This window comes from Neltuma alba, unplaced genomic scaffold (assembly GCF_004799145.2).
Source record: "Neltuma alba isolate B1F8T4 unplaced genomic scaffold, ASM479914v2 tig00011574_pilon, whole genome shotgun sequence".
Classification (NCBI taxonomy): Eukaryota; Viridiplantae; Streptophyta; class Magnoliopsida; order Fabales; family Fabaceae; genus Neltuma; species Neltuma alba.
The window spans coordinates 612,416-625,234 of NW_021636228.1; the positions used below are offsets into that span (position 1 = coordinate 612,416).

A 12,819-nucleotide genomic window follows, 5' to 3' on the forward strand; every position below is an offset into this window, starting at 1 on the left:
AAAAATAAATTATATAAACATGATACTTTAGAGTAATTTTAAAAAAAAAAACGATTAGCAAAAGATAAGGTGTAAATTCCACATACAATGATTTTTTTCAAAAAAGCTGGATTTTTTTATTCTATGCAATCTTCAGAAAATAACGGCAAATAATTTATTCTTTCTATATATACACACACCATCAAGTCCTAATTACTACTTCCAGTTCTAATTTCTAATTATAAAATTTTGTTTGTAGACTATAAACAAGATCGTATAATTAGGACTTGAGGTAATATTATTTTTTATCATTATCTCTTTGAATATATGGATATTTATCTAATCAATTTATTTTCAAGCTGTTGAGCTTTCGGTAGCCACAAAATAAGCTCTTGAACCTTCTTTTGAGTTGATATTATTATATTGACTTTATATTTCCTTCGTCATTTGGTAAACCATTTCCGGTTTTATTTTCTTTTGTCTTTCTTTTCCTTTTTTTTCCCCCAAAATTACTTTGTGTTATCTCTTTTCAATTATACAATCTCCCTGGTCGGTCCGTCTGCTAGATAATAAACTTAACTTTTAACTTTAATCTTAAAAACTAAAATGATTGCATAAATTCATTAGTTTCAAAAATAAGGAATTTTCGTCCCAAGAATTTTCAAGAAACTTAAAGAATAGTAAAGAATCAATTTGCAGGGAGTTTATTGTTTTTGAAATTAACTAAGTGTTTGATTTTTGAAAAAATGAAATTAAATATAAAACTAAATCATTAACTCACACATTATCTGACATGTCTTGTCACATTAATATATTGCACCTCCAATTTCCTCACGATCGCCAATAGAAAAGCTTGATGACGCTTTCTTTATTGAAAGAAATTTAATTAAAGCACCTTTCATTGCAGAAAGTATGTGTGATTATTTTCTTTTCAACAGCGCATTTGATATTTGTTATTATCATATAATTATTCAAATTTAAGTGGTCAAATTAAGTCATAATCAGAGAAAATGCTCATGTAATGTGAATTTTTTTATTTAAAAAACTCTCAAATTTAAAATTCAAGTGAAAATGTTGAGTTTCTCATCAAACAATCTAATTACGTTAATAATAAAATATGCAAATGTACATAATAAGCTGTCAATATTTTCTAGCAGTAATGATAGATTTTTTTTAAGAATTAAGAACATGCTGTCTATTTCAAAAATTCAAAAATCAATGCATAAGTAAGAGTAACCACATCAACAGCAACAATAACAACCAAAGAATTGTTGGAGCCGTTTGAATCAACTAATACTGAGTAAGAAAAATTCCTTAAAAAGCTAACTGAATAACTCAAATTAACATTTGGATCACTGAACTTATAAAATTAAGTGACTCAATAAGGAATTTTAAAATCTAGTGAAATCACAAGAATGACCTTGTGTAATTAACAAGTTGTATTGCATTTTTACAAGTTGCGATTCCAAACTGACAACTTTCCTTTCGCCATCTTACATTTGTAACAAAATCTTTACTGAAACTTGAACACAATACATCCTTAGAATTAATAAGTTTAATCACAGTTCATAAGTTACGATTTCTAATTAACTTTCCTTTTCCCACAATATATTTGTAACAAATCTTGACTAAAATTTAAGCACAATATAATCTTAAAAATTAACAATTTTAATTACATATTTCTAACAATTTCAAATTAACAACTTCTCTTTCACCACGACCCTTCCCCAATAAATTTTGAAAAAAGACTTGTAATACAGTCTTAAAAATTGACAAAATTTGTGATGCAGTTAACAAGTTTCAATTTCAAATTAATGACTTTTTTTTTCACAAAACATTTTCAATACTGGGAGAGGTGCCTACATTTAATGTATAATAATACCTCAAATAGGAAAATATCTATGCATAGCAAAAAAATCTTGAAAGAAAAAAACTTGAGCACAAGACAAGTTTTAAAATTAACAAGTTCCATTATGTAGTTTATAATTTTTAATGTCAAATTAACAACATTTTTCCACAATACAGTACAATATATGAATTGATAATAACTAACATTAAAGCCTTAGAAAAGTACATGTGAGGTAGAGCTCGAACTAAAAACCAAATCAATAATGACAGATTATTCCAAAATTCTAACGTAAACATCAATAATCAACATTTATATATATTATCTTTGCCGACTTCACATACATATGAAGGACATTTTATATATGGCTGAAGCACATATGATAATTTTTATTTTGTAGTGCAATTTGCAGGAGTATATCGATCAATTCAAGCATATTGAGATTATCTATTGAAATTATTCAATTAGTATATGTTCAGACAAGCCGTCCTGGGCTCAGCCATTGTACATGTGCATCTAAGTAAGCTTATTCCGCTGGCAAAAAAAAAAAAAAAAAGAGAAGAAAATAAGAAAGTAACTAACTAAGCTTATTCCACAGCAAAGAGGAGTTACATAATACTTATCATTTTGACTTTCATCCCAAAAAATAAGGAGATAGCACATAATTATTAGAGTAAAGCATAAAGACTTCAGTCACCTCGATCCCCCACTATTTAAAAAATATATGTACATTTTAATCTAATTTTTAAGACAGTTAGCAATATATGGTGAAATATTCTAAAATGCTTTCATTTATTAATTAAAATCACGTCAAAGGATTTGAAATTATTTATTTGTCCCCATGATATAAGTAATTATTCTCTATCTATCTATGCAATATAGATAATTTTAAATAATCAAGTAGAGTCACACTTAAATAAATATTTCAAAAATATATTATATTAAAAATAATAAAATTTATAGTACAATAAAAATAAATTATGTTGACTAATTTATCCCTGCCTGTGAGAAAGAAAATTTTAATGTGCAAGACAAGAGTGAATGTGACTTTATATTTAAGATCAAATTAAAATTTTTAAATTAGTCTTATAATCTAAGATTAGACAAGTGTATAGAAAAAAGAAGACAGGCATGGTGACAACTTTGAATTCTTCACCTTTAAATCCCTTAAAATTTTAAAGTGAATGCCTCATTTTCGAACTTGTCCTATGCGCGCTAGCCATTCAACTATTCCACCAATAAGTAATAACCTAACCCAAAGACACCACACACCTCATAACATGAAATTGCCCTTAGTATTAAAAAAACGTGTTTTGATATTTATATATATACATATATATAATATAATATAAATTAATATAGAACTTATAATAACTTATACTTCCACCTATTTAGTAGGGAGGATATAAAAAAAATCAAAGATTAATATAATTTTTGGCTTCTCAAATTTATCTTCATTTTAATTTTGGTCTTTTTTTTTAATGAAGCTCAAATCAATACTCAAAAAAGGTTACAACGGATCGGAACTTATGATTCTACTTCATCCTCTCCAGTATACAAAAGTGGAGGATGAACAAGCATATGGAAACCCTCCACTAAAGTATGAGCAACCTCCCAGTTTTCTTCGAGCCTTCCTTAGGAATATGAGCAACCTGCCAGTTTTTACAAGTCAAAAGTCTAGTCATTCTTGAGTTTTAAATTATAGTTTTTGGTCTATTATGTTTGTTTTCGTCTCAAATATTAATTCTTATAGCTGAATAAATGCATAAATTATTTTGCTCATTAAAGAATTAAAACTCATGATTTGAAACTTAATAAGGTACGTATTAAAATCAAAGTGAGAATAAATTTGGACAAAAATTATATTAATCTAAAAATAAAAAATACAAACCAGATTTTTGGTACAATTAATATTTTAGTGATTGATAAATAATTGGGTGTCGTCACTTACGTGCGTGTCGTGAAGAAGCTGCAATGTCCGGCGACTTTTCCGTGTTCTGACAAGTCACACTTGCAAGATGGCACCGACCACCCCCGGCAAATCATCGGTAAATTATTTTTTTTCTAATTAGAGGTCTGTAAAAAGATAATTATTTTTAATTTATTTTTATAAATGCCTGGCGGATTGTCTTAAATGACAAAAATGCTCCAAAGCATGAAAGGGGTCAGATGCTCCTCGAGCATGGAAGAGGTCACAAGTTAATCTTGCAGGGTTGGTTTACCCCTTTTATGATTTAAAAAATTTGTTCCTATAAAAATGCTTTTCCCTGGTGATAGAAGATTGTTTGATTTCTAGATATATATATATATATATAATTTTCTCAAGGTTAAGATAATCTTTAATTTCTGAAATTTAATCTTATTTTAATTTTGGTTAGTGAAATTTGAAGTTATTATCTCTGTCCTTGAAATTTAAAACCATATTTAGTTTATAGGGATTAAAGAAGGTTGAATAGGAGGGTTGCAAGAACAAAGAGGGATTTGAGTTAGTAAAAGCCATAGAAGAGAATGAAAGTGCTCCAGAAATTTCTTGAATAAGTGGCGTGGCCTTTTTATTTTTGAAGGATCCGTTTAGAATAACTCATTAAGCAATTTTTCAATCGTGATTTATAAAATTTGAGATAAGTATGTGAAAAAAACTTTATCTCGACTTATATAAAATGTGCTTATAAATATTTTTGAACATGATTCTAAGTATGCTCAAAAGCTTCTTTCAGCCCTCTTCTATTTTAAGCGAAAAGCTTCTTTCAGCTTTAACATCATGTTGGTTTATATTAGATTATTTGAGGATTTCTTAATAAATTTCAGAAGATTTCTCAAACTTGAGTAGTCCTTGGGTGGAAATCAAATAATGATTTTAAAAATGATTTTATAGTATACGAAATAAATATATAAGAGAAATTTTGTCTTGATTTGTGGGAAATCATACACCCCATTTTATAAGTTGCGCTATACAATACATAACTTAAAAATTACTACTTTCGGTCCTAATTATAATATCCCATTTATAGTATACAAACAAGGTCTTATAATTATGACCGGACGTAGTACTGCTTCCAAACTTATTTATAAGAAACAAGTTATAGTTAACCCTAGTTTGTTTTGTATAAATAATCCCAACGGTAATGTATTAATTATAATATTGAGGGCTTAGTAATTGTAATGGAAGGAAACACCCGATTGCTGAGGAGGTGAATTGGGACTTAATTCAGTGCATACTTACGTGATTCAGAAATTCCCCGAAGAGAACAAAATGAAATGGAAAAAAGTGTTTTCAATATTTTTTATATTTTATATAATAATAAAGCCTGCCTTGAATAATACAGACTTTAAAATTTAAATATTTTAATTATCATTTTTATTACATGACAAATAAAATTTTTTGAAATATTTTACTAGTTATTGATAATACTGGGAACGTGAATGGATGAAAATGTATTCAAAAGTTAGAATATGTAAGTTTTCAAATGAAGTATAAAAAGATAAAAATAGTATTGTAACTAAAAAATTTAGAAAACGTGTCATTAAAAACTAAACTATTGTACAAATTATATTTAAATCCATCAATCAATATATAACATGAAATTTTAGTAAAAATGTATAAACAAATAAAATTTTTTGAAATATTTTACTAGTTATTGATAATACTGGGAACGTGAATGGATGAAAATGTATTCAAAAGTTAGAATATGTAAGTTTTCAAATGAAGTATAAAAAGATAAAATAGTATTGTAACTAAAAAATTTAGAAAACGTGTCATTAAAAACTAAACTACTGTACAAATTATATTTAAATCCCATCAATATATAACATGAAATTTTAGTAAAAATGTATAAACAATCTACAATATTTATAAACAAAGAAAAATATGATTTATTGTTCATATTTTATGCAATATAAAGAATATTAAGCTGGCCAAAAAAATACTCCCTCTAATCCTTATTATAAGTTTCAAATAACTAATTCATAGTTAAAAATTTTAAATAACTAATTCATAGTTAAAAATAATAAATAAATTAGAAATAGACTTTTAGAAAAATTAGGAATGAATCTCTCATTGAAAGTTTAATTGAAAATAGAACCTAAAGACTTTGTGCAATTTAATTTATATTGTGTGCAACTTAATTTTCTTTATGTGCAATTTATCTTCCCTTGTGTGTATAGTCTTTATTTGTGTGATGTGCAACCCAATTTCCCATTATACAAATAAAATTCTCTTATGTGCAAATAATCTTCTTTACATGCAAACTAATTTCTTATGTTCAAATAATATTTTGTGCAAACTATCTTCTCTTTGTGCAACTTACCTTCCTGTGTGTGTAATTAATCTTCTCTAGTGCAATAAGTCATCTTAAGGACCATTTACCAATTAAATTTGTAATGAGAAATTTATCCCAAATTTTTCTTATAGTTTCGTTTTCAAATATACCCTATAATAAAGAAGAAAAAGAATTAAAAAAAATATATAAGAAAATGTATAAGAAAAAATAATTAAAGAGTAACATTAAAAAATATATTAAATATTAAGACAAATTCAAATTAAAACTTATAAAATGAATCATATCATTCCTGAAACTTATAAACAGAACAGGAGATGGTATTTAAAAAAAAAAAAAAAGATCAAATTACTTAAAACCAATGAATATATTTAATTTTATTTTAAGTCCTTTTTTTGGAGCAAAAAGTGCTGCTTGTTATCGAGATTCTCGCCAATGGTCAACCCGCGGTCTGCCCGCCCACGTCAGCATATTAAAAAGCAAACTCACCATTCTCATCTCCACGCTCCCGTAAATCGCGTGGGCCCATCGCCCATGCCAAAGTCAACCCCTCTACCAAACCCATAACCCTTTTTTTTTTTGACCGACCTCAGCTCATTTTTTTCTTAAAATAAAAAGAAATTATTTTCTGGCTATGCTTATTTGCCCCACGCCCACGCGCTTATTTCCCCTAGTTTCTAGACGTAGGTTTCATGGGCAAAGAAAATAAATTGAAAAAGTATAATTAAATTGGGATATTGGCCCCCTATTATACCAAAAAAAAAAAAAGAATAAAAAAAGTGGGTGTGAATTTTTTTTAACTTTTGATTTCAATTTTTTATGATGCCAAATGTAAAATTAAGGCCCTAGATTCTGGTGTCCCCTGGATCAAAGAAAATTAAATTAACCTCGTTTAAATTAATTATGTCAATTTTTGAAAAGTAAAAACTATAAAATAGCGGTCCAATGGAATAGATGCAGCCCATAGGCCAAAAAGAAAAATACAAAAAAGAAAAGGAGAAAGAAAAAAAAGAATAGATGCAACATTCAAGATTTCAAGGGACAAGTTATTTTAAAGAAAAAAATGAATATTTAATTTCATTTAGAAATAAATGGGCTTTGTTAATGTTGTTAACATTTAATAAATTTTGTTGATGATAGGGTGTGTATTGTAAAAAAGAACGATCAAGTGTATACATTTTTAATCAATCAAAATGTAAAACTTAAATTTTGTCTAGGTTTAATTTAGACGATTTAAATTTAATTTTATTCTTAATTGTAAGAAGGGTTGCTTAAATTATAGAAATAATTTTTATATTAAAAATAAAAATTTAAATTTTACATTTTGAATGAAAACCTCCGAAGTTAATTCTCTCCATATATCATGCGTTGGTCTCTGATCTACATATAAAGAAATTGAAAATAATAATGCAATTTTTTTCCTGAGGAAAAATGAGCTGTCAAACAATACAATTAAGTACCAAATAGTCAAACTATAATCAATATCATAATTAGTGATAATGTAACTAACATTTATCACAATAGTAGTACATAAAGTTCTCAAATCCATGATTCAATCATTGAAATTAATTTCATTCACAGTACTCCAATCATAATTGTAACTTTGTAAATAATGCATTTTTCAAAAAATATTTTCCCTACTGGATTTTGAAAATTGATCAAAATATGTTCTTAAAAATAATTACAATTATTAAATTTTGATCTTTAAATTATAGGTTTGAATTAAAGCAAATAAAAGTAAATAAAGAAATGATGGTAAAACCCTGAAACGACGTACTTGGGAAGAAAAGAAAACGCGAAGCACACAAAACAATGGAAAAACACTGTGGGCTTTTCGGTCTTTAAAGAAGTCATAACCACAAGAGAAAAAGGAAGAAGAAGAAGGGTAATTATGGAATTTCAATTTCGAAAACCCTAATTCACGCACAAAGTCAAACTCAAAGCCCAGGCCAAGCCTTATCTGCGGAACTCTGACCTCAGATTATTAAAACCAACATTCTGGGTAAATCACATCTAGGGACCCATACTTTGCAAAAATTATAATAATGACGTTACCGCTTCAACTGTTTAAGAAGTTCAAAGGATTTTAATTTCGCCCAAAATAAAAAATTCCTATTAAGGCTTCTTGAAATTATAAAAAATTAAAGAATATTATGATAATATATATCGCTTGTTATTGTTAGTTTAAGAATATGTTTGTTACCATTTATTTCCTAGCTTGTCCAATAAAAAGTAATAACGTAATTAAATTTTAAGGAAAACAATGTTAAAGGTATCATTATTGTTGTTACTGTACTACAGTACTACTATTACTATTATTATACTAAATATATTTTTGTCAATTACATAAAATTTAAATAATAAAAATTATTGTTTTAACAAAGTATGAAGTATGAATAACACAGAATTTGTTAGTTTTATATTTCATACAAATAATTGGTTTTCTTTCCTTTTTTTTATTTTAAATCTTTCTTTTTGTTTTTTACGCATCTAATCCGTCTTCTTTCTTTCTTTCTTTCTTTTTAATTACCTAGTCCGTCTTCTTTAAGTCATGTGGACTTTTGATGGGCAGAAAAGAGATTACCTGATTAACTTTCATTTATTACAAGCTTTACTATGCATTTTCCTCACACTTTCCATGTATGCATTTTATTATCATACTGTAGTTTCTCTTCAAATACTTTTATATAATGTTAAATAATATAGAAGTCAAAAAATGAGTTATTATCATATATATATATGACATGATTTTTTTACAATACTTATATATAACGATAGACTATAAGTCAATTTTTTTGTTAATGTATTCAAGTTAGATAAATTAATAAAAAAATAATATAACCACAAAAAAAAGGAGATAAAAATTTTATATTTAAAACTAAATCTTAGATCCAATTAACTCTTATATTAGTAACTGATGGAATGTTTTTTTAGTTTTACTTTAAGACATTTCATTTACTTTTAGGAAAATTATGTGAGCTTTCTGAATAATTTAAATTTTTATGATTTTCCATCATAAATTTAGCATTATGAATATAGCTCTTATGGAAATTTTAATCTGACGTTCTATAGATGTAAATTATTTTCAAAATTTATTATTTTATAAATGGTTAAGGTTCAAATCACCCATAGGAAGTATTTCATATTTCACTAGGAGTACTAAATACTCTAAATTTTTTTAGGCGCAAAAATACATATTAAATTTTTAAAATGGTACAAAAATACTATTATGGTTAAATTAACTAACGTTGACCATTTAATGAATATGTTAAACATAAAATGGTATAAAAATAAACATAGAAATTTTAATGATGTAAAAATACACATGACTTCTGCATTTTTTTTTTGAAAACTCCATATTTTGGTCCGTTAGTTGACTTATTCACATATATATATATATATATATATTAATATTATATACTTGTACATTTGAGAAAAAGTTTTGGCAGAAATTTTTATTAGTACTTAAACTCTATAATAGATCATTCATATACAGGTTAATATGAGTTATTTGAAAAATTTAGTTAAAAAAACAAACATGATCTTAATCCAGATTAATGCAAGCTAAGCCCAAAAACGTAAAGTTTGACAGAGAATCCTGTGTTTGTCCTCTCGTAATGTCGTTGTACTGTTTTGCTTTTCTCTATCCTCTCTCCTACGAATGGACAAGAATCTGCATAATCTTAATCTCTCGTCAAAGTTGGGAAAGTCATTTTCAGAAGGCCGCATTGAAGCAAGAACAGAGAAAATTGAATTCCAAAGGCAAAAAAAAAAAAATCTTTGGAAATTCAGACTTTTTTGTTTACCTCTCTTTCTAGTTTCTGGTACGCGTATTCGGCCGAATTAATTAATCCCATTTCTTTCCGCTTCGGATTTCCCAGTTCCTCTTAAGCCCTCCCTTTGAAGATTCAAACTTCCACCCAACAACAACGACAGCAACTATTTCTTATTCGTCTCTGCGTTATGCATCTTGCCGTTGGGGTGACTGGAAAGTTTTTCCCGGAAAACTTCACAGATCTGATAATTGGGCCTGGAATCGCTCGGTTGTTGACGCTTCGTTCTGAATTTTGAGGGTAATTTCGCCCGGTGGAGGTTTCCAGCTCGTTGGAGTCAGCCTTCACGGATTCGTGAATTTGGGAACCCTAGAATTTCATTTCGGGTTTTCATGGCTTCGGGAGCTATCTTCTCGTCGTTGCGGCGGAGGAGGTCGCCGACGTTGGAAGCCTTCCTTGCTCCGGTTGACTTGTCCGATGTTGCTTTGGTTCAAACCCTCGCCTCTGTGGCTAGCGAGCTTGTCACGTGCTTTTCCGGACGCTCTTTCTTCTTCCAGCGCAAGAATTCGCGGTCGCTCATTCGAAAGGTCCAGGTCTTTCAGTTACTTTTGGAATATTTGACGGACACTGGCGCGTGTATTCCACCGACGGCGGTTCTCTGTTTGAAGGAGCTTTATTTGCTGTTGTACCGGTCGAAGATTCTTCTTGACTATTGCGCGCAATCGAGTAAGTTGTGGCTTTTGCTTCAGAACCATTCAATATCTGGCCATTTCCATGATTTGAACCAAGAAGTATCGACCATTCTGGATGTATTTCCTATTAACGATGTCAAATTAAGTAAGGACGTCAGGGAACAGATTGAACTGTTGAAAAAACAGTCGAGGAATGCCAAGTTATTCATAGACAAGAAAGATGATGATCTCAGGGTTCGCTTCTTGTCATTTCTTGATGCATTTGAAAATGGGAAAATCCCTGATTCAACTGAGTTAAGGTCTTTATTTGTGGAGAAATTGAAGATTCTAGATGCTAGAAGTTGCAGAAGTGAAATTGAGTCTTTGGAGGAGCAGATTGTGCATCATGAGGGAGACGTTGAGCCAACAATTTCTGTGCTTAATGGGCTTGTTGCTTTGACCCGGTATTGCAGATTTTTGCTTTTTGGATTTGAGGAAGATGAGCTGGAGTTATGCAGTGGATGTAAGAAGAAGCCCAGAAGGGGATTGATTAGTCAAGAAATTGCTGGAACGTTTATAAGTATTCCCAAGGACTTTTGCTGTCCAATAACACTGGATCTCATGCGTGACCCAGTTATAATTTCCACAGGACAGACATATGATCGAAGTTCCATATCCCGCTGGATAGATGATGGGCACTGCACTTGTCCAAAAACTGGGCAAATGCTTACCAGCACGCGCCTTGTTCCTAATCGGTCTCTTAGGAATCTGATCATGCAATGGTGCACTGCTCATGGAATTCCCTATGATCCACCAGAGTTAATGGATCCTTCAGTTGAAATTTTTGCATCAACTTCTCCTACAAAGGCCGCCCTTGAAGCCAACAGAGCAACGGCATCACTTCTTATTCAGCAGCTTGCGGATGGCTCACAAGTTGCAAAGACTGTTGCTGCTCGGGAGATTCGATTGCTAGCAAAAACAGGAAAGAAAATCGGGCCTTCATTGCAGAAGCTGGGGCTATTCCTCATCTTCAAAAGTTACTTTCCTCTCCTAACGCTGTTGCCCAGGAGAATTCTGTAACTGCATTGCTCAACCTATCAATTTATGAGAAGAACAAAAGTCAGATAATGGACGAGGAAGGATGTCTGGCATCAATAGTTGACGTGTTGAGATTTGGGCAAACAACAGAGGCAAGGGAAAATGCTGCCGCAACATTGTTCAGTCTATCTGCTGTCCATGACTACAAGAAGAGAATTGCAGATAAGGTGGGAGCTGTGGAAGCCCTGGCTGATTTGTTTGCAAGAGGGGACGCCAAGAGGGAAGAAGGATGCTGTGACAGCTTTGTTTAACCTTTCCACCCACGCTGAGAACTGTGTTAGAATGATTGAAGCAGGGGCAGTGACAGCTCTTGTTGTGGCTTTGGGAAATGAAGGAGTTGCCGAGGAAGCAGCAGGTTCCTTGGCCTTGATTGTTCGGCAGCCTATTGGAGCCAAGGCTGTGGTTAATGAGGAAGCAGCTGTAGCTGGATTAATCGGAATGATGCGATGTGGGACACCAAGAGGTAAAGAGAATGCGGTTGCAGCCTTGCTTGAGCTGTGCCGGAGTGGGGGTGCAGCTGCAACCGAAAGGGTGGTTAGGGCACCTGCTTTGGCAGGATTGCTCCAGACATTGCTTTTCACCGGGACAAAGCGGGCAAGAAGAAAAGCAGCTTCCCTGGCTAGGGTGTTTCAGAGATGTGAAAATGCAACTTTGCATTATGGTGGTTAGGTGTAGGGTATGCATATGCCAGCAATTCAGCTGCAGACAGGGATACAAGCTTTGCTGGTGATGTCTCAGTACCAATGTCCATCTCTGTACCTGTGTGTAGTGTCAAAACCAGTTTATTTCGTTCTCCAATTTTATTGGACGTTGTTATAGAATTCTTTCATTGAAATTTATAATCAAAGAAGTCACAGGCTATACCATATGTATTATAAGAGAAACATTGAGTGCTGTTGAACAGGTGGCTTAAACATGCTTGTAACCTTTTTAAGTTATGGAAGCAAAGAAAAAAAAAAGGAGAAGAAGAAGATGATGATCGATTCAGCCTCCCTTTATCCTTTTCTCCTTTCTGGCCTTCACGGCTGGTAAGTGTTTAAAAATGACATTTTATGGTAACAGTTGCTCATATACGCAGTGCATCCTCATTAAAATTTAATTTTAATTAGTCACAACCAAAACTTGATGCTTCAAAATTTGAGTAAAACTTGGATGGGTTAGTGTGTAACAAACAT

General features: G+C 30.7%; 1 protein-coding gene across 1 annotated transcript; it reads left to right on the forward strand.

Annotated features, from left to right (window-relative positions):
- Window positions 1–9,886: 9,886 nt before the first annotated feature.
- On the forward strand, window positions 9,887–12,313 carry LOC114715063 (U-box domain-containing protein 17-like). Its single transcript, XM_028899875.1, is given in 3 exon segments — window positions 9,887–11,528; window positions 11,531–11,841; window positions 11,843–12,313. Coding segments are annotated over 3 exon segments (2,043 nt in total). The 5' UTR covers window positions 9,887–10,267.
- The last annotated feature ends 506 nt before the right edge of the window (window positions 12,314–12,819 follow it).